Source organism: Rhamphochromis longiceps, linkage group LG2, assembly GCF_057381845.1.
Source record: "Rhamphochromis longiceps isolate RC_006_pf linkage group LG2, R_longiceps_female_GT1.1, whole genome shotgun sequence".
In the NCBI taxonomy this organism is placed as follows: Eukaryota; Metazoa; Chordata; class Actinopteri; order Cichliformes; family Cichlidae; genus Rhamphochromis; species Rhamphochromis longiceps.
In genome coordinates this window covers 8,868,027-8,891,079 of record NC_140558.1, presented here as the reverse complement: position 1 = coordinate 8,891,079, position 23,053 = coordinate 8,868,027, and the positions used below count along the sequence as shown (strand labels likewise).

At 43.5% G+C, this 23,053-nt stretch overlaps 1 protein-coding gene across 1 annotated transcript in view; it reads right to left on the bottom strand.

Moving 5' to 3' along the window:
* Nucleotides 1-23,053, bottom strand: part of fat4 (FAT atypical cadherin 4) — a 109,081-nt gene that overhangs the window by 42,203 nt on the left and 43,825 nt on the right. Inside the window, exons 2-4 of the mRNA XM_085416881.1 lie at nt 6,824-6,955; nt 1,096-1,357; nt 122-472 (exon numbers count right to left, since the gene is read on the bottom strand). Of these exons, the coding sequence (XP_085273007.1) occupies nt 122-472; nt 1,096-1,357; nt 6,824-6,955 (745 nt within the window). The remainder of the gene's footprint in view (nt 1-121; nt 473-1,095; nt 1,358-6,823; nt 6,956-23,053) is intronic.

Genomic DNA, 23,053 nt, shown 5'->3' with positions numbered 1-23,053 from the left:
ATTTGTGCTCATGTGAACCTGCTCAGACTGATATGCTGGTCCTGTGGTTGGATGAGCTCAAAAGTACTAGTCAGGTGTTAGCACATTACCATATCCTATGTAAATTCTTATATATACATACCATCATCAGCATCAGTGGCTCCCACGGTGATGATACTGGATCCAGGCGGCAAAATCTCAGAGACAGACGTGCTGTACGCGGTAGTGTTAAAAACAGGCGCGTTGTCATTTACATCCAACACATTGAAGTACACTCTGACTGTGCTGGCCTGCCCCCCACCATCCTGAGCCTTCGCTGTCAGAATATAGTACTGCTGAGTCTCGTAGTCTAGCAGACGTGTCACGTTGAAAAATCCCGTCACGGGGTTCAGGAGAAACGTCTCGTCCTCGTCGTCTTCCTCCAGCGAGTAGGTGACCTCTCCATTCACCCCTGAGTCAGAGTCGCTGGCCAGGATTGCTGCCACGATGGAGCCTGTGAGACACGAGTTGTAACACAGAGGCGAGAAGTTCTTTATGGCCCTTTCGAAAAAAACTAACTGCAGGGGGTTAGAGAGAGGTTTATTAATACCAGTGACTCAGTTATTGCTGCGCCAGTTGCTAAAATAACTGATGATTTTTTAATGTCTTGGCCTGTTCTGCTTTGGACTAAAAGCAGTCGCTGATGTTTTCAGCTTACAGCTGAGGCTGAGCACACAGCTAATCATTAAGTGTTTTATTAGAGCTTTACATGAAACATTTCTAAATGACACCCTCATTAATCTTTGATTACCAAAGTTATGCGTCTTTTTCTTGAGAGTTAAGTGGAGAAAGGAGTGAGGACGCGAGGCCAGAGAACTGTCAGTACTGTAGTAAATCCTGCTTGTTGCTGATAGATTTCCATATAAATCAAATATCAGTTACTGTCACTTTGACCCATTAAACTCATGATTTCCCCCTGAAGGAAGATGCACAGGAAAAAAAAATACTACAAAGAATTTACCCCCAATAATTTGTAACTGATGAGCTTAACAGAGAAGTCTAGTCTGAAGGGCTTTTGAATGAGATCAAACATTGCTTGTCTGCCTTTGCAATCTTGAATCTTTAAAGACATCTTACCGGGCACCATGTCTTCAGGGATATCAAATGAGTACGTTGCACGGGAGAACTTTGGCGTGTGGTCGTTCACGTCCTTGACGGTGATGTTCAGCGTCATGTCAGATGACTGCTTTCCATCGTCTGCACGCACCAGGAGGGAATATTTTGAACGTCTCTCCCGGTCTAGTTTCTTGGTGGCGATGAGATCTCCGGATTCAGGGTCGATACGGAAGCTGTCATCTGCCCCACTGATGATCGTGTACGTCACAAGAGCATTGGGACCCTGAGGTTAAAAAGAATGCGATAACACCAAACAACAAGTTGGGATAGAGTCATCTATTTCACTCCAATATGATTTTTCCTTGTTGGGTTCCTAGTAAACCCAAACTCATTACTTGCAAGTGAGGATTTATAAAAACAGTTTGATTTGTTGTGCTGAACCATGATTGAAATTTCAATTCAATCAGATACAGGAGGAAGACCATCAGGCATCAAAGCAAATCTATCTACTAGGAAATTAGATTGTTTATTACATGTTAGCATGCCATGTCTCTAGGACAAAATATCTGCTTGTCTAGCATGAATGAAACCCCTAACATGGCCCTTTTCCACAGAGACAGTCCATAAAGTGGAGTCTTGTGATTTCAAAAAGGCCATGAAGAAGATCACAGATCAAGATAGTGACACCAAATAAAGCACAAGTGGGAAAACACTGAATTGAAGGGATTACATCTCACTGACCTTCACAAACAAACAAGCTTTGAGCATGCTAATGAGAAATCCACCCATCTTATCAGGACCTTAATGTTGTTGCTTTACCACTAAGATTTTATGTTAAGAGAAAATGTCTAGCAGTGTAGACAGAAGGAACAGGTTTTCTTGGACGAAGGCAACATTGCTGAACAACACAGAGGACCCCTTTATAAGCATAAATGACACGGAATAATAGATTTTTGGAAAGCTGATAAACCTAAATGGCCTTTTTTACGATTAAAGGTCAAACGAGTCAGAAAAAAATACGAAGAAACACAAGAGCTGAGTGGTGATATTCACGAGAGACTTGCGCTTCCTCTTTGAACTTTTGGGGGGTATAGTGTTCGTCTATAAATGCAACTAATAGATCATCTATTACATCGGACAAGTACAAGCGCCATAACACATGCGATCACTATAGCGAGAGGCTTTGGAATCAGAGACGGGGACTGAATGCACTATGACATGTGAATGAGGCTGACGACAGAGCTTGACGTTTACATTTGTGCTGGGGACAATAGGAGATCAGACAACTGTCTCACTCTGTGTCTTCTGCCAAAAAAGCAAAAGCAACATCAAAAAGCTACTGCTGCTCAGCGAGATGAAGCGAGGGCTCCGGTTACAGTTGGTTAAGAGCTAAGCTAAAAGAGACTCTTTCAGCTATGCCTGATGTTTGTGTGATGCTTTTTGATCCCCTTGGAACAATGGAAAGGCTTATAGGGTAGAAGTGCTGCATTAAGCTGGTTTTTATATGCGTATTGACACATTTACTGCCTAAGTGAATAAGCTGTGTTGAAATAAACTGTATGTACGCAGCGGTGCTTCATGGTAAAATCAGCTGGAGAATGATGTGTTAGTTGGCCGTTGTGGTATAAAGCTCCTCCATGTTTTACAGATTCAACCTCTCTTTGGCAGTAAAGCAGTCTTCAGACAAATATTTTTGTAAAACTAAAGAATTTCAAGTCGATCAGATCACTGTTTTGGTTTTTAACGTTTCCAAATCTATTGAACAGATAGTGAACTTGCATTTGTTAATATGAACAATATTTATTTATAACTGTTTATTTCATTAACTGGTTTCAATTACAGTATTATAATGCATATAATTGCATGTGTAAGAAAATAGCTGCTCCCTTATTTCTCAAGGGGAAACCACAGGGAATGGATCTGCATGCTTAATTTGGCACAGATTTTATGCTGGATGCACTCCCTGAGGCAACCCTCCCATTTATCCAGGGCTTGGGACTGGCACTAGGAATACATGAGTCCATCTCTCCTCCTGGAATCAAACCGGATTTGATATGTGTGTTCCCCTCTACACCACAGAGCCACATCTTATTGATTGTATCCCTCAATTGATTTAAGAATTCTGGAACTTGTTATTTACTTTTTGATGTTGAAAGACATTTGAAAGGTAATCACAGTTTAAATGGCTCACTGTTAAAATGCATGTGGGATTGAACAAACTATTTATACATATAGTACATAGTCAAATGCAAATGTAATGTTTTACTGTAGGATTCTTTAAAGTGATCCTGTCATTAAATCAGTGAACTCTGAAAGGTTCAAAACTTTAAGTGAATGTAGAGGAGATTTTACTGTTTGGCCATGTCTGACAGAAGAAAAACACAAGAAACTATAAAATATTCTCTTCCCTTGTCTAACTTTTTATTTTTTAACTGTCTGCTTTTAGGCCTTGTGCCTAAAAGCAGACATTTAACACACAGAGTAAATATAATCACAGGGCTAACTTCTCTTACTTGCTCTTATCTCTTTCCCATGGCCTGTTTTTTATGATAGATAAAAACTCTTATTGACGTCTTATTGACCTCGTCTCTCATTGCATTACCAGACTTGGTCTGAGATCCAGGCCCAATAAAAAATGGGGGCGATGAGGAGGACGGAGTGAGGTTCTGCTCATCGAAGGACCCTGCTGTCATCAATCAGTGGCTCCAGATCTGGCAACCTCATTAGCCACCTGGGCCGCAGTCCGGAACCCAACACCATGGTTTGCCAATTAATTTTCTGATAGGGTTCAAAGGCAGAGCAAGGAAGGTGGGAGAGGCCGAGATGGGGGTCCATCTAGGCTTCAGTCCAACACACACACATACCAACAAAAACTATAAACACATGCATTTAAAAATAGGTTTATTCTCTTTTAAAACTGTTTGATTCTGCTGAACAATCCCATGTCTTTCTCTTTTCGTAAAATCTTTACACGCACTCAAACACACTCACATCGACACTGTTCGCCCTCTTGACCTCCACTCAAGAGTCTGACTACTTTACGGCTCTCCAAAGACACGGAGGGTTGTTCGGAGGAAAAGGAAAAAAAAAAAAAAACGAAGGCTGGCCAATTAAACAGCAGCATTCCAGGGAGCGAAGCGCACCAGGCAGGGGCAGAAGGAAACTCATTTAGTAGATGAGTGGCTTTTGGGAGCACGCAGTTCCTATGAGAAGCGAGAGGTGCGAAGCAGACAGCGCCGGTGGGGATAGCAAGCTTCCTGTATGCAACAGCACCAAGACAGCAAGCCAATCATAACATAGACTCTTGGAAAACAAGCAATGTGTTGTCACTAACAGCTACAGATACAGAGAGGTAAGGATGACCCAACAGTCTGTGCTGCTGGTGTGTAAATCCATTCTACAAGTGTGCAAAATAGCCAGAAATCTCCTTGTTGTGGGTTTTTAGGCCTCTGGAATGCATTACTGTTCACTTGGAGCCTGTGCTTCCTTGCAGGGATCTCTCCTAAAACCCCCATTGTTGCATTTTTCTTCATTAATAAAGTTTTTTTCTTTTTTTTTTTTACCTGTGACATATTTTCCACATAAGGTCAGAATTCTAATAAAATGCTCACAGTCTCTCCAAAAGCACAAATGGCTGCATATTTCTTTTAAATGAGGTGAGAAACATTCTCAGAGAGGCCTAACTTGCATTACACAAAAGAGCAGCGTTTTATATTGATTTCCTTTCAACCCCACTGCAATCCCCTCCTCCTTTTTTGGGGTGGAAATGGGCACAGTGAAAAGCGGATGGGTAGAAACAGCATTTTAATACCCTCACACATGAATCCCACATGTAGCGCTGTTAAATTGGATGGGATCATTATGATGTCTGAATTCAGCCCGTCAGCTGGCCAACAGCTTGCACTCTTGGCTACTCTGCGCTGGCTCACACATGTGGCTTTCTCAACAAGAGCTCCAATGCGTTCCGTACGCTTAGTGTCAGCGCAACTTAAGTTTCCTGCGTAAGGATGTGGGCAAAAGCTTGGCTGGCCTCATATCTGGCTCTGAGTGAGAGCTGGAATGAAGCACAGGCTTCTATTTAGCAGCCTATTCATGGCAGCGCTGAAGTTTGGAGTAAACATCACTAGAATCTGTAATTCCTAAAAAGGCTCCTCTACATTCTCTTTAAGTGCTTCTTTTTTTCATTTGAATCCCTACTTGGAAGCGAAATGTGACTTCTCTTGAATTCAAGTTGTTTAGGTGGGTAATTCAAGCACGGCTCATATGCATATGCGTGCTTGTAAGAATGAACTCTTAATTTTCTACAAATTACCGAAAAGCCTTCGATTTCAGCCTAAGCACCACAGGTCAAGCTTCTCTTAACTTCAGATATGTGGAAAAAGTGAACAACTGCACAATTTGATTTCAATACCATATGCTAAGCCTTTCAAGATCAAAACTGTGAATAGTTTGGAACTGAAAAAAGAAAATAATCAAATAACGTCCTTAAATCCCCCTACTGAAAAGACTGACTTGCCTCCAGGTCCGAGATTTACAGTCAATATAGTATTCTGACAAAAGAGAAATGGCATAAAGTGGGACTTTGTATGACTTTTCTCACATTCAGAGCAAAGAGATGGGAGCGAGGTAACAGCTGTGCAATAAAAACGTGTGGCCTCATAAGTTAACATTAAATCTGAGTCCATATTCCTGCGTTCTAATCTCTCGCCCCTCTATGGGCCGAGTCTTTCCACTCACTTCAACTGTGTCCTTTGGCTTTGGCGAGGGACCGCAGACCTTTGAGATGCCGGCAGGGCCTGCTTTTTGCTCGCGGCAGGATTTAATGTCCGTATCCTGCCGAAAGCAGCCAAAGATGGAGCCTTTGACTAATTCAGAGTGATACTGCTGATGTAATGTGAACTACGGGGACCGCGGAGGGACTATCAGGATGACAGGACGAAGAATCAATCGATGTTTTTGCGACACCAGCGGACTCAAGACATCTCAGATAACATCAACATTTAAGGGTGAAAATGAGCGGACTCTAAATGTGCGTGTGTCTTAGGGGAAAGCACATTAATTGCTACAAAGCGGTGATTTATGCTTTTGTGGTAGTGCGTAAGAGTTGAGGCAGGCAAGGATGGTGCTTTCCCAAACTGTCTTGGCTGCTTTGTGTCACTGTGTGGAGTCGCGAGCACGTGCACATCTGACCTTGAACTCAACTAACGCTGTACTCTACAACAGGCAATTCCCTATTTTTAATGAAATTTAATCAAATAATTAGCAATATCTATAGATGATAGTAAAAAATACAATTTCCCACAGCTAAAGGCAACATCTTTAAATCACAGCAAAAACCCAGAAAATTGACAATAATGTTTTTTTAATCCTGAGGTAATATACTGCTGAGATTTTCCATATACCAGGTTATGACTTTTATTGCCAATGACAGCGACTGTAAAATTAAGAACTGCTGTAAAAATAAATACTACCCTTATCAGAATAATAATGAACTCACAATCATAATCAATCAGGGACATGCAGTCTAGACTGTTTCCATTTCTTTTTGCCTTGAATATTTGCAATTTTGGTATGAAAATGGTCAACTGACAACTATGTTAAAAAAACATTTGAATTTTTAGTGGTTTTGACACTGTAGGAACAAAAATTTAGAGCACGTTTTTAATTCAAATCGCTTCCAGGATATCTATTCCGAAAGCAGTGAAGTGGAAAACGGGCAAAGAAAAGCACAAAGACACCGAGCCATTACCTCGTCCGCATCCGTGGCTGTTAGCTGCATTATCTTGAAGCCATCTCCAACGTTTTCCTCGATGGTCACGTCAAGAATGTCATTAGGGAAAACGGGCGGGTTGTCGTTGACATCCTGCAGCGTGATCTCTACCTGTGGAGGAAGAATAAACAGCACACTTTCCATTAAAGTACTGCCAACCTGTTACAGTCTGTCTGCAACAGCTGTTGAGATCGCTGTAAAGAAAAAAACCCCGTCTGAGTCGTCTCGGGTTTCAGAAGATGAAGAAGCTGCACTAGCAGGGAAATTTATCATTTTCTGGCTCCACGGAGTATAGAGAGGAAAAAGTGTGAAATTATCAGCTGCGAGTCTTGCCGTGAAAGCTTGCAAACAAGAAAGCCTGAATTTTTCTCCCATCCAAAGTTCGTGTATTTTTCGATCTACTAACAGAACAAGTCACATCTTAAACTGACAGAACTATATAACTGCTCGAGAGTGAATGCTCTATAAAAATGTGATGATAAATATAGTTCAAAGAAAAAGTGAATTTCTGAAAGTTGGTGCTGCTTTAGGTGCGACACCAACCCACGATAAGCTTCTGTAAACCAACATATCTAGAGAAGTGCATTGTGGGTCTATGGTAGACCTCATATACCCCACTGTCACTGGAGCTCATGGAAACTGTATCATTTACAAATTGACTTGAGGCTCTTTTCCGCAGAGACGCGCAGCAAATGTAACAGTAGAGCAAACTAACTGCAGCGCAGGGATTTTCACTTTCAAGTCTTACAAACCAAAATAAACACACATTACAGTAGACCACGGACCCCCCATGTGGAAAAACTTTGCCCCCCCACACTGAAATACTTGTTCTAATAAATTAAATCTAATACAGATGCGACAGTGGGAAGAGTGAAACCTATGATTAGATCAGTTGTTTATAGAAATTATACGATTTCAAGTGAATCAAAGCGTCCGTTGGCTTTTGCTCATTCACTCAAGACCATGTGGAGCACAAACGTTCTGTGACCACACGTGGAGAACCCTCCGCCACCATCCCGGCTTGCAGCTAATACTCCATGTGTGGACGTCCCTTTCAAGAATGTTTGTTGTTGTGCTTTTGATTGGACAAGTTGTTTGTTCATAGTAAAGGAACTCTTGAATTGATGATCTTTTATGCTCAACTTAGCCAGCACGCGCACTGATAAAGCTTAACGCAGATGATAAAGAAGCAATCGGTACTCCATCGATAATTTAGAATGCTAACCGTGAGCCAGGTCTTCTTACAAAAAAAACTGAATGAAATCCAACAAGGTAGAAGCAACAGACATGCACATTATGGATTTTCAGTGGTTTGTGCATCTAAATAAGTTTACTGCTTTGCTTTCAACCATGGGTGGCTGTAGCTCAGGTGGCAGAGCAGGTCAGCCCCTAATCAGAAGGTCGGTGGTTCGATCCCAGGCTGCATCCTGGCTGCATGCCAAATATCCTTGGGCAAGATACTAACCCTGTGTTTGCCTACTGGTGGTGGTCAGAGGGCCCGGTGGCGCCTGTGTCCGGCAGCCTCGCCTCTGTCAGTGCGCCCCAGGGCAGCTGTGGCTACAATGTAGCTTGCTATCACCAGTGTGTGAATGTGTGTGTGAATGACTGAATGTAGTGTAAAGCGCTGCATTTGTATAGCGCTTTTCTATGGACTAGAAAAGCGCTATACAAATGCAGGCCATCTATGGTATAGGAGCACAGTATGAGCAGTCACATGACCCCGTTTGTCCGTCTGAGGGGGAAAGTGGAAACCCTGGAGACAGTGAGAGTGACACATTTATGGCTTCAGATGTTCTGCGTCTAGCGTGGTGATATTACATTTCCACTCGCATCCCACAACTTAAACTGCTATCCCTTCCACCTCATCTACTAACCCAAATATGCATTTCAAAGCCAGTAAACATGGCTCGCTTTTGAATCATAACAGACATTTTGCTGCGCATTCTCTGTTTATTGCTTCTATAAATATGGAAAAGCCGTGTTTAAATTCTCCAGTGATAGGATCTCCATTAATGTTGACAGTGATTATGGTAATTCTTGTGCCAGGCATCACTGTAACACACACGCGCGGCATTACTGAGATGATATAAAGAAATGGGAAAAGAACAGTTGTTAAAAGTCTACAGTGGGTGCCGCATTTTTTTTTTTTTGAGGTAACAAGAGTTTCCCAGTGGGCATTTATAGAGCAGACAACAGGCCTCAAGGCCGTATGACCACAGAGGTGGGGGGCTTAAACACAGCGGTCTATTCATACTGGGCTATTTACAGGAAAAGCGGCCTTCACATGTCCCACAAATCTGCTTTGCAACCAACAGAAACAGGAAGCGCTTCATAACAGCTGCCACTGACGCCTTTTGGGAAAAGTTTAATTAAAGTTGACCCAGAACAAAAAGCCTGATGGGGGATATGGCTGAAATAGTGTCACAGCCTGACTGAATAAAATACTCTTCTGCTGTTCACTAATGTGACACCGCGAGGGCAAGTCTGAGCAAGGTCACAATTAGAATGAATCCAGTCGCTTAACACTGCCTGGATGCCAGGATGCTGTCCACTTATTAAACCCACTCTGAGTTGGTGTCTGTCTGTCTGCATGAGTGGAGATAATTACAGAAGAACAAGACAGATTATGTCCTGGGCACCGGCAATACAGAAGTCTCATAAACAACCACAATGACAGCGGCTCTCGACTCAACTTGCGCCCGAGCCGAGGGACCGGGGCAAAGTCAACAAACAATGAATATTTATCTCCAACCCTGTGTGTCCCCTTGATGTGTAAATAATGCAAGGCCCACTTCTGAGGAGTGAACTAATTAGGGTAGAAGTGCAGTTTTGAGAAATAATTACGCCTTATGCTTCCAGTTTGCATTACCCGGGCTTCCACGGGACAGCAACATATCAAAGCGCTCTGGTGAAAAATTCATCGGAGGAAGAGGAAGCGAGGTCAGGAGAGGGAGGCTGAGAGAGGCAGGAAGAGAGGTTTTGTTCCCTCTACCTGTCTGCTGCTCATGGCGAGCAGGCGGTTAACCCAGATGCCGTGGCCCAGGCAGGTGAAACACATTAGTTTACAAGGCAAAGATTGTGTTTCACGAACTACTGTTTCAAGTTGCAGGTGCTGCTAACTGGCCGCCAGAGTTTTATTATTTATGGAGAGGTATGAATGATTCAGGTGTCAAGTGTCAAGCGGTTCCTGAGTGCTGTCGATTATAAGACCGTAAGTGATGGAAAGTATTTGTCCGAGAGCCTGAGACCAGAGCTCAGGAGTGATAAATTCATCTAAAATTCCCAGAGCTTGTATGATGCATGCAGAAATGACAGGTGGAAAAATTTAGATGTCTGAGCTCATGTTATGTAATCAAATCTCTTTTCTTGCGCATAAAGTTGAAATTTAAAGAGTAAGTTCACCTTAAACCACAAGAGACGTTTTTCTCACCGACCTCTGTTTTGATTGCGAGTCCAACACAGATCGAGTGAAGGAACTGTCAAATTTGCTTTTCTTAGAGCTTTAAAATGATATATTTCAGTATTTCAAAAGCAATGTGTATTTCTAGTACAAATGTCCCTGTTACAATATAACATTACTCTTTCTACCAATACAGAACACTGGGGACGATTAAAGATGATGAACTGAAACTTTAAAAATCATCACAAATAAAATCTGCACAGTATTGTGCAAAAATCTTGAGCCACACCTCATTTCTTTACATTTTGCTACGAAAATGGGAAAAAGGTGCAGAGATTTATTGAAGCATGTGGGTACATACATGGAAACAGAGTTTGTACAATTCTGATGAGCTTTAAAGTCAATATTTGGAGTGACCACCTTTATTCTTCAACACAGCCTAAACTTTCTTGTAATTTCTTTAAGTAGTCCTTAAGTAGGATATTCAAAGCCTTTTTTGGGTGTTTTTTGTCCTGTTCTCTGTCAACATGATAGCACACTGCTTCAATAATGTTGAGGTCCGCACTGTGGCGAGGCAAATCCATGACTGGTAGTTTTCCACTGCAAGTGTTTTCTTTCAGAAAGTCTAGAAAACTATTGCTCATGACCACTTTACACTAAAACTAAAAACTATTGCAAAGCAATATATCAAAAATGCATAAAATCAACAACTTGGATGGCTTGTAAGTGAATCTTACCATATAGCTGCCTAATAGGTGAAGCCTAACAAACACCCAGCAGCTAAAAAGGCCCTAACTTTGGGTCTTAATAAATTCTAATCAGTCATTTATAAGAAAAAACTTCAACCCCTATACAGTTACTATAAAGAGATAAAACAGCCATAGAAACCCAAACTGCTTTTGGCATAAGGTTGTAGACATGCTTATTACTGCTGTACATTTGGGAATTTTAACATAGTGGGGGTCGATTGACTTTTGGAGCGTGACATAAAGTGGAAATACAAGGAACTGCAGCTTCTGGCTGCAGTTCCATATTGCTTCAGTTTCTCAACACGAGAGGCTGCCTCCAGGTACCAACACTCCACATTTATCCATCTTTAGAAATACTTGCTCGTAGATTAAAAGCAATATCAAAGTAAAGGAATTCAGTTCAAGCGTAACAGCATATACCAGAACACGTCTTCGATTCCACCACATTTTATTTTCCACAATGAGAAGGAACCAGTTGTGGTTACAGCTGGAAAAAAAAATATATCTATCACCTGCGTCCTTGAATGCCATTTTCACCACATCTAAAAAGTGGAAGTTGCACAGGTTTTCATATGTTTCCCACTTAAAAAATCTCATACTTGCTCTCTTGCCAGGTCCACTGCAGACAGTCAGACACAGGCAGGGGGGAGATTTAATGTGGAAGCAAAAGATGTATTATTTGAGTCCGGTCCCATGTACACTGCACACACATTTTGTCAGTTAGCGACTCAGTTGTTTTTAATAACTAGTAGAGAGTCTGATAATTAAGTGAGCAATGGTGTGCATTAAAAATGAGTAATGCAGTGCATGCTTGCTCCACTGAACGCCACGAACCTCTGAGTGAAAAGGGTGAACTTCACATCATTAGCACAAACGTTTCTTCCAACCTCGCTGAAAAAAATGTGACCTCTGAGTGCAACTGATGCAACAGTTGGCCTGTAAATGTTGAGATCATCTGATCGTTAAAAAAAGTAGAAAAAATTGCTGGAGCTGGGTGCGCCTCCTGCTGGAAATAATCATTTCAAAATGATTAAATGTCTCATTAGATGCTGTTGACGACTTGGGGTCAAGGGTTGGGGGAAGCACCGACTTCCCGTGCTCATTATACTCGGCCTCTGAGATTGAACGATTCCACTTTGCATCATCCGCTTTTCACTGATGTGCACGAAGATCAACTTGGGCCTAATGTGTTAAAAACTGGGATCACAAAGCAATCCAAAATACTCCACTTCATCACAGAGTCTGAGCCAGAATCATACGCTGTTAAAGTTATTCAGGCTTTTTTGGCCGAGTCGAAACTGTTAAATTGGACAAAGAGATTTTTGCAAAGCCATAAAAGAGTTGACACTAAAAGCCTTTGATTATGATGACGTGTAAGAAATAAATAACCAAAATGAATTCCATCGATGTTTGTCTCTTTAGAGCGACGTGATGGACGTCTAAGGTTCTGTTTATCTAACACTTCAGCTGGTATAATGCAAGGACTATAAAGAGTTGAAGGTTGGTACAGCTCGTGGCGGTTAGCTGAGTATTTCAACAGAAGCTGAAAAATACTTCAAGTGCTGCGTTTCCAAAAAGGAGCAGAAGAGTCATCAGTGAGCCTTCTCATATTCTGAGAGGTTACATCCCTTCCAACCACTAACTGGGAAACCTTTGAGGAACCACACCCAGGCAGGTCAGTAAGGACATCTGAAACAATTCCCACAACTGATTCGACAAAGCATCAAACTTCCAGGAACTTCGAACTAACTCGCAACATACTGGAAAATCATGGAGTCTCCACACTTCCTGCACTATATAAGGGGCACTGTATTGTATGAAGGAATCTGTCATCTCTGAACTGAAATGGATTACCGACCGTCTAGAAAAAGCCCAGGCCCGTGTCTGTGTTTGCCTTACTTAATCTGAAAACCGTATGGCATGATCCATGTGCATCTGATGAATTCCCTGCTATGTATAAAGAGAAACTGTAAAGAGGACCTGAATGATAGAAGGCCACATTCAACATGATACATTTCCCGCAGCTCTAGAGACACACAGACAAAGACCAGCATTATTTCACTTCATCTTCACTTCCTCCTCTAGCTCTTCTTGTGGTTATTTCAGCTGTTTAGACCGAACATCGTAGACTCTTGGCTCCAGATTTATGGAGCTAAAGAAGTCACGAGTTCTGTGGGTCAAGGATATTGGTAAAAGTGGTTCAGTCTTCTAACAACAAAAGGAAACACAACTAAATAATTAAGACAAGGTCAAATGGAGCTCTTCTGTACGGCTTCTTTAACACGTGTACAATTGCAACTGGCTCCATCTGTCAAACAAAGGCCTGCAGAGTAATTCATCTTCCAACCGCAGTCATCAGGCTCGGCAAAGTGCATGCGCGCCCTGGAGACAGGAATTTGCTGGAGATGGGAACGTGCCCGGGAAAAAGCAGACAAAGCTGGATGTCAGCCAAACCTCAACGCACAGTGTAAGGGAAAAGTCAGGATACGATCATATCCCCCTCAAGTCCCCCCTAAAATTTTCTGCAGTCCCATGAAAAAAAGAAAAAAGAACAACACTAAGGAATAAAATGAGAGACAAAACAACACAAAAAAACCCAGGAGAGTCTGCAAATGATCAGAGAGCACCTCGGCCATAAGCAACCAACAAGGGGAGAGACGATGTTGGACAAGTGGTTTTAATAAAAGGGATCACTCTGCTCTCGGTGGACCACTTCACCAACTGTTAAAAGATTGTTTGTCTACAGCAGGCCTCTTCAAGCCCCCTGCGAACTCTTGCCAAATGAGGTTCCCTCCAAGTGTTTCGAGCGGAATATACTGTATAATCCAACAGAACAAATAACCTTCCAGGTCATGTGGGCCAGCGTATTGTTTCACCCAGGCTCTGGGCCATCTTTGCACACAGCAGAGTGAAAAAAAATTGTGATGGATTGCTATTTTTAATGGTCTTGTATCCGGCTGCGAGCAGCGCATACAGGGGTTCTTCTTCACTATAAACAGCCATAACTCTTTCTCCATTATTCCTACCTGGGAGAGTTAGATGGAAAGTTTAATTAGACCTTGCGCAAGATCAGAGTAGAGACAAGATTTCGCTCTCCTTGAAGCTGGAGTACAATTCAAAGCCATCGCTGAAATTACCATAGCCTATTAACTGCAGCGCGTTCTGTATCCATGGATTAAAAGGTTAGAAGAACATCAAAACAAGCATTTTCTCCTTCTGGTGAGATGAAAGTTAAAAAACAAAATAATTAGCCTATTTGTGAGAAGTATGCTTTGAAGATATAAGAGAAGAAATGTATTTTGTTTTTATCAGTTGTCTGTCTTTTTGAAGGAGTTCTTAAAAATGGAAGGAGACCATAATGGCCGCCTGTCTCGGTGTTGGTGCCACTGACTCTGCGTGAGTCTATGGCCTTATCACTCTCACTCGCTCTCGCTACAATTACTTCCAATCACGGCATTCAAGCCGTGCAGACCATGGAAAGCAGAGCAAATGAGAAACACAGCACTTTGTTACCCCTAAAATAGATCAAAAACACAACTATGTTCAGATTTTTAACCATTTCTGGGACTGATTTCTGTAAAAAAAAAAGCCATTAATTATTGTAGAAATGGCTCAACGTGCCTAAAGCTTAATAGAAAACGACTTGTGACCAGTGACTTTTTCATCAGCCTCAGTATCATTTCTGGATACTTTGCACTATGTTTCAGAGCAAAATAATGCATCTAGTCCTACTGTTTACTTCTTAAGGGTTAACATACTGCTTTGTTTAAAAATGCTCCTAATGACAGCACATTTTTGCAAAGGGTAAGAGATTTGAGAATATTTCCCAGCCTGTGGATGAGCTTGTAATCCATAAACTGATTTAAAATAATGGAAAAACAAAGCTTCATGTTTCATCCTGTACTGTAGCTGCAGTAAAGTCAAATGCTTTGCCACAGATTAAATTCTTTAACAGTAATGAAGACAGAGTGTGTGCCAAATGGATCACTTAGAACATCAAAAACAGGGCCTACAAACTACTACATAAACTACTTAACACACCTAATGGGAAGGTTCTTCAGTAAAGGCTCTTGTACATTTTTTACTTTAGATGAACAAACTATTATTTCAATGCGGTGCTCAAAAAAAGGACCAAGTAATATTTTTCTCTAATAACGCAAATTTGCTTCAATATGTCTGGAGCCGTTGGAAAATTGTTCCAAGTAATGCACGTAATCACAGACCTCGCAGTAGTGGGATTTTTACAGATAAATGCTCAATCTGAGTGACATACAGTAGATATCAGGCATCTTTCTCTAAAGCCAGCGTTGGTTTCCAAGACTTCTGGAAGGTCTGTGCGAGGCTTTAAAGACCATTATGGCATCAGTTTCATTGTTACTGTCACCCACTGATAAATGCATAAGATTTACAGGAGCTGAGGGAATGAAAAAACACATTAACGAAGGATCTCTGTTTGGATTTGACCTAATTATTAATAAATCAAATCTGCGATGACACTCTCCCCCTTCATCCCCAATGCAGTCTGCTACTTCTGAGGATAATTAAACAATTAGCCTATGCTAATGATGTTTAGGACTGATCAGATTATCTGTCCATTAGATCTGACTTCCATCATGGTGACGTGTTGGAAGAAGATGAAAGGAAATTTCCCTCCCAGACGTTTCATCTACCTGTTTGTTAGTAACAGAGCATGTATCCCTCCACTGACTTAGAGGGTCTATATTTAATAGTATTATACACTCAAAAAAGTGAAATTTGGTGGTTATTGCATTTACAAGACTCTAACATGTAATTTGAACACAATGAATTTATGTTTCTAAGGTGAACGTAATAAAATCATATAAGATCTACATGAAATTTACCAACTTAGCGCCTCTTAAATTTATTCTTGTTGATATGACATGATAAAATCTAACAAGAGTGGTTAGCTGCCTTAAAGACTCGCGATATCACAAGATCACGTGAGATTCTAAACAACAAGAGGCAGGAAAGCACATGGTTTGCTTCGCGGTCATCTTGGAAAGGTAAGAGTGAATCTATCTTCATCCATCTTGATGAAAATACTTTTTGCACAAAAGTATCATTAGTTTGTCGATTCTTTTCAGTTCTATTTATTCACATTTGTTTTTTTGTTTTTTTAAAAAAAATCTGTTTGTTTATGCCATTCTAGCTAGCTAACACATTAGTGCAAGAATATAGCACAATGTCATGCTAGCATGATAGCCTAATATGAAAGACTTAGATACTCCAAATATAGATATTGTTTATAACTTAACCTCTGCACATAAGCTAGTTTGGCTCTACCACAGAGACTGTTGTGATAAATTTACATTTTACGTGTGGGTTGTTGAAATTTGTAAGTTTGTAAGTTGCAACTGATGGACAGTGGTTTATTTAACAATTTATGTGTTTTTAGTACACTGAGGAGGAAAGACAAAACATGAACAGATATGTTTTCCATCCATCCATCCATCCATCCATCCATCCATCCATCTTCATCCGCTTTGTCCGGGGCCGGGTCGCGGGGGCAGCAGCCTAAGCAAAGAGGCCCAGACCTCCCTCTCCCCAGCCACCTCCTCCAGCTTGTCCGGGGGAATACCAAGGCATTCCCAGGCCAGCCGAGAGATATAATCTCTCCAGCGTGTCCTGGGTCTGCCCCAGGGCCTCCTCCCGGTGGGACATGCCTGGAACACCTCACCCAGGAGGCGCCCAGGGGGCATCCTTGTCAGATGCCCGAACCACCTCAGCTGGCTCCTTTCGATGTGGAGCAGCAGCTGCTCTACTCTGAGCCCCTCCCGGATGGCCGAACTTCTCACCCTATCTCTAAGGGAGAGGCCAGCCACCCTTCGGAGGAAGCTCATTTCTGCCGCTTGTATCCGCGATCTCGTTCTTTCGGTCACTACCCACAGCTCGTGGCCATAGGTGAGGGTAGGGACGTAGATCGACCGGTAAATTGAGAGCTTCGCTTTTACACTCAGCTCCCTCTTCACCACGACGGACCGGTGCAGCGTCCGCATTACTGCAGCTGCAGCCCCAATCCGTCTGTCGATCTCCGGCTCCCTTCTCCCATCACTCGCGAACAAGACCCCGAGATACTTGAACTCCTCCACTTGTGGCAGGAACTCATCCCCGACCCGGAGTGGGCACTCCACCCTTTTCCGGCTGAGAACCATGGCCTCAGATTTGGAGGTGCTGATCCTCATTCCCGCTGCTTCACACTCGGCTGCGAACCGTTCCAGTGCGAGCTGGAGGCCTTCACCCGATGAAGCCAACAGAACCACATCATCTGCAAAAATCAGAGATGAGATTCTGAGGCCACCAAAGCGAAAGCCCTCCGCCACTTGGCTGCGCCTAGAAATCCTGTCCATAAAAATTATGAACAGAACCGGAGACAAAGGGCAGCCCTGGCGAAGCCCATCACCCACCGGGAACGAGTCCGACTTATTGCCGGCAATGCGAACCAAGCTCTTGCAACGGTTGTATAGGGATCGAATGGCCCGTAGCAATGGGCCAGACACCCCATATTCCCGCAACACCTCCCACAGGACACCCCGAGGGACACGGTCGAATGCCTTCTCCAAGTCCACAAAACACATGTAGACTGGTTGGGCAAACTCCCATGCACCCTCAAGTATCCTGGAGAGGATAAAGAGCTGGTCCAGTGTTCCGTGACCAGGACGAAAACCGCATTGTTCCTCCTGTATCCGAGGTTCGACTAACGGACGAACTCTCCTTTCCAGCACCCTGGCATAGACTTTCCCAGGGAGGCTGAGGAGTGTGATCCCCCTGTAGTTGGAACACACCCTCCGGTCCCCTTTCTTAAAGATGGGGACCACCACCCCGGTCTGCCAGTCCACAGGTACTGCCCCTGATCTCCACGCAACATTGCAGAGGCGTGTCAACCAGGACAGCCCTACAACGTCCAGAGCCTTCAGGAACTCGGGGCGGACCTCATCAACACCAGGGGCTCTGCCACCAAGGAGTTGTTTAACTGCCTCAGTGACCTCGCCCCCGGAAATTGGCGGGTTATTCCCCTCATCCCCAGACTCTGCTTCCTCCTCGGAAGACGTGTCAGTGGGATTAAGGAGGTCCTCGAAGTATTCCTTCCACCGCCTGACAATTTTCTCAGTCGACGTCAGCAGCGCTCCGCCAGCACTATACACAGTGCAGGTAGAGCACCGCTTTCCCCTCCTGAGACGTCTGACGGTTTGCCAGAATCTCTTCGAGGCAGTCCGAAAGTCTTTTTCTATGGCCTCTCCGAACTCCTCCCACACCCGAGTTTTTGCTTCAGCCACTGCCCGAGCCGCATTCCGCTTGGCCTGTCGATACCTGTCGGCTGCCTCCGGAGTCCCACAGGCTAACCAAGCCCGATAGGACTCCTTCTTCAGCCTGGTGGCTCCCTTCACCTCTGGTGTCCACCATTTGGTTCGGGGATTACCACCACGGCAGGCACCCACCACCTTGCGGCCGCAGCTCAATGCAGCAGCTTCGGCAATGGAGACTCTGAACATGGTCCATTCGGACTCAATGTCCCCAGTCTCCCTCGGAATGCTGTCGAAGCTCTGCCGGAGGTGTGCGTTGAAGATCTCGCGGACTGGGGCCTCTGCTAGACGTTCCCAGCACACCCTCACTACGCGTTTAGGTGCACCAGGTCTGTCCAGCGTCCTCCCCCGCCACCTGATCCAACTCACCACCAGGTGGTGATCAGTTGACAGCTCAGCCCCTCTCTTTACCCGAGTGTCCAGAACATATGGTCGCAGGTCTGCTGATACGATTACAAAATCGATCATCGACCTACGGCCTAGAGCGTCCTGGTGCCACGTGCACTTATGGACACTCTTATGTTCGAACAGGGTGTTCGTTATGGCCAAACTGTGGTTAGCACAGAAGTCCAATAACAGAGCACCGCTCGGGTTCAGATCAGGGAGGCCGTTCCTCCCAATCACGCCCCTCCAGGTCTCGCTGTCGTTACCCACGTGAGCATTGAAGTCTCCCAGCAGGACAACAGAGTCTCCAGGTGGAGCACCCTCCAGCACCCCCCCCCCAGGGACTCTAAGAAGGCTGGGTACTCTGAACTGCCACTCGGCGCATAAGCGCAGATGACAGTCAGGACCCGTTCCCCGACCCTAAGGCGCAGGGAACAAACCCTCTCGTCCACCGGGAAAAACCCCAACGTACCGGCAGCAAGCCGAGGGGATATTAGGATACCCACCCCAGCCCGCCGCCTCTCACCAGGGGCAACTCCAGACTGAGACAGAGTCCAGCCCCTCTCCAGGAGACTGGTTCCAGAGCCCAAGCCATGTGTAGAGGTGAGCCCGACTATATCTAGCCGGTACCTCTCAACCTCACGCACTAACTCAGGCTCCTTCCCCACCAGAGAGGTGACATTCCATGTCCCTATTGCCAGTCTTGGCAGCCGGGGGTCAGTCCGCCAGGGCCTCCGCTCCTGGCCGCCACCCGGCACACAATGCACCCGACCCCTATGGCGCCTCCTGCGGGTGGTGGGCCTGCGGGAGGATGGGCCCATGTCTCCTCTTCGGGCTGTGCCCGGCCGGACCCCATGGACTAAGGCCCGGCCACCAGACGCTTGCCCTCGGGCACCCTCCCCGGGCCTGGCTCCAGGGCGGGGCCCCGGTAACCCTATCCCGGGCAGGGTAAACTGTTCCCTCGGTGTCCTTTTCATAAGGGTCTTATGATATGTTTTCCTGTTTTTTAATTTTTTTGAAATTAAATATTTTTCTACTTAATAAACTTGGAGACTTGCAGTTCCCTCCTGTAAAGATAATAAATGTTTAATCTTATCAGGTGGTGAAAGGTCTGGAGAGCTGGCAGGCCAGTTCATCAAATTCATGGTGAGCTAATATTTTTCTTAAAAATTATCACATTCCCATGTTAAAAATGTAATATATTCATTTTTAAGTGACATATAGTTTTGAGACCAAGAAAACAATGCATTCTGATTTTATGTACATATCATCTAAACTTTCTTGAATTGGGGGTATGGCATGATTAAATTAATACACAAATTACAAAACAATATTAAAATGACAGACTTGTCTAAAATGCATAAATACTATTTGAAAAGATTAAGACTGTAAAACAATAGCCTCTGTATTTCTCACAAATTCCTGGTAATTCAACTAAAAGTTCTTTAATCCCACTGCTAGGTCATTGAGATGGATTTCCGTATATATTTGTTTTTTTCCCCCTCTGTGTATAAAGACTGATGCTGTTGAAATCACAAGAGAATACATCGCCAAAGGTCTTTGCGTGTACCTGAATGAAGATCCTGAGAAGCTGGTGAAGGATTACCTGGTATGTTAACTTGCCTGTATCCTTAACTAAGGAGATGATCAAAGATAAGCTTGAACTACATACAAAAAGTTTCAGGGGATGGGGTTTTCCTATAAATTACCGGTGGCTGTAAAAAATACCTTTTAAAATAGGAAAAGTAAGAGCTTTAAGTTTCTCACTGGATACTACACACACCATTCTTGAGTGTTTTATACTATCATTATTATAATATCATTATAATAACCTCATTCATACACACATTCATACAAGATTTTTATGTAACATTTACACTTCAATGGATGTATCAGGAGCAACTTGGGGTTCAGTATGTTACCCATTGATAGTTTTAGTATCAGATTAGAGAAGCCAGGGATTAAACCAGTAGACAACTTGCTCTACCTCCTGTGCCACAGTCACCCCTGTCACAACTCAAGATTTTGAAAGACAGGACATTGTTGAGGTATTGAATGAACTTCTCTTGAGTCAGGAAAAATATCGGGCAGTCATTTTTGATTACATTTACATTATTATAAGGCTTGAATGAATAAAGCTTTTAGGTATTTTACATTAATGTAAAACAGATATTTAAGTGTGCCTATGCGAAGGCACACTTATTACTATTGCTCGGATTTATTATTATTATTATTATTATTCTTTTTCCGCCTGAAATTTTGGACCTTAACTCGCCCCACAGTTTTGAGACAAGGTTCACATATGATATATCATTGTGTGCGGCTGGAGCTGGAATGAGTTGCTATGACTTTTGGTGTTTATTACTTCTATAGTTTTTTAAATATGAATATTTTAATGCAAGTTTTTGCCCATTCAAATGAATGGGAACGAACGAAAGTGAAACTTTACTTACTTTGTGGTGTGTTTGCTCACTCACTTAATTTGTGGTGTGTTGGCTCACTCTAGTGGTATGTCCCCGTATTTGGATTACCATAATGACAACAATACGAACGGCGCGCACAGCGTTGGTGCTTTCAGGAACCATTGGAATTCTTAAGGTTGCACGAAGCATTGAATAGTTACGGTAACGGCAATGGTGTACGCTTGGTGGAAAACTGCATATCCCACAATTCAAAGCACGCCTCTACCAGTCAAACAATGGCGGCTGCCACTTGGTTTAATATATTCCTCTTATTTGTGTTTCTAGGTCACAAAGTAAACTTTTAAGATATTTTCAGGTGAGAATGTAGGTGTGTAAACGTCAAATATCTGCTCGTTTTGTCAAAACATCCCATATTAGCAACAGATTTCTCACGATGTTGCTGCTAGCCGGCTAGCTAGTTCGGCCGGCTAGCTAGCTCGGCTAGCTAGCGCCGCTTCGCTCAAAAGCACCCAGGCTTGGCTTTCAGTGAGGCGTCTCTAACTCCTTTCACCCCCGATCGCTCCGCAAACAGTCTTTGTCTTAGCTGGACTTATTTTTCGTTTATATGGGCCGATGATGCTGGTCGATGTGGAAAAAATAACTGAGTTGTTCATATACCGGTGGCTAGCTAGCTCCGCGTTAGCCACCGGTATATGTCTCTTCCCCTCGTATGCGGGAAAAGAAACACCGATCGACCGGTGGTGGCTAACGCGGAGCTCAATCGTGGATAAGGGAAACCCAATGCAGGAGAAGCAGGCGGCTGGTGAACTGAATTTCAGGTAAGACGTTATTAACTGCACTCTATTTGGGTCAGATATAAACCGAGTTTAGGTGTAGTTTATTTTCGTTGTGCTGACAGTTACAATAACTGTACTGCGTGCTAGCTAGCACGACGGAGTTTCTATACAGCTGTGCGCGCTAAGTTACTGATTTTTGAACTTTATGACAGCCTCCCCTATTTTCAGGCGAGAATGTAGGGGTGTAAACTTCAAATATCTGCTCGTTTTATCAAGAAGTCCCATATTTTATCAAGAAGTCCCATATCTCTCACGATGTTACTGCTAGCGCCGCATGGCAGCTAGCTGGCTAGGGCGGCTTGGCTGACACCTAGGCCGGGCTGACTGATACCCAGGCCGGCTCACGCTCACGTTTCACCGCCGCATGGCAGCTAGCCGGCTAGCTGGCTAGCGCGGCTTGGCTGCCACCCAGGCTGGGCTGGCTGACACCCAGGCCCGCTCACGCTGTCGTGTTATTTTTCATTTATATGGGCTGGTGATTCAGTATGAGTGTCCGGTGAACTGAATGTCCGGTGAACTGAATGTCAGGTAAGACGTTATGTATATGTAAGGTAGTGACTGGAATAAGTCACAAGGTGTCGCTGTTGAGCTGCATATATGTTGTAAATTTTAGCAATTTTGACCATTTGTCCTCTGCAGGACACCGTAGTTCAGATTTCTCGTTCGCGTGGGCGCCATCTTGGTTCAGTGTTTACTGTGATGTGCAAAGGTAAGCACTGTCAGTGGCGAACTGCATTGGTTTTGTTTAAAAATAAGTGTTCCACTGTGTAAAATAGCGGTTTGTCATTTAAGCTGAGCATATATTTTGTTTATTGAGAGGTTCATATATTGTCTGATGAGAGTATGAGACAAAGATATACTTTTCTTTCTTACTCTCATATAAAATATTTAGCTTTTATTAAATAGTTATCTGAATCTTACAACCAAAGTTTGTATAATAATACACAAGATTGGCTGTAGACCATTGTTAATCATTCAGAACACTCTGTAAAAATAACAAAAAACAAAGTGAATGAAAAGTGCATAAATATTTATTTTACGTGTTTGATGTGTGTGGCAGGGCGTGGTCTGCAGTGCCGCTGCAGGGGAGGTGGA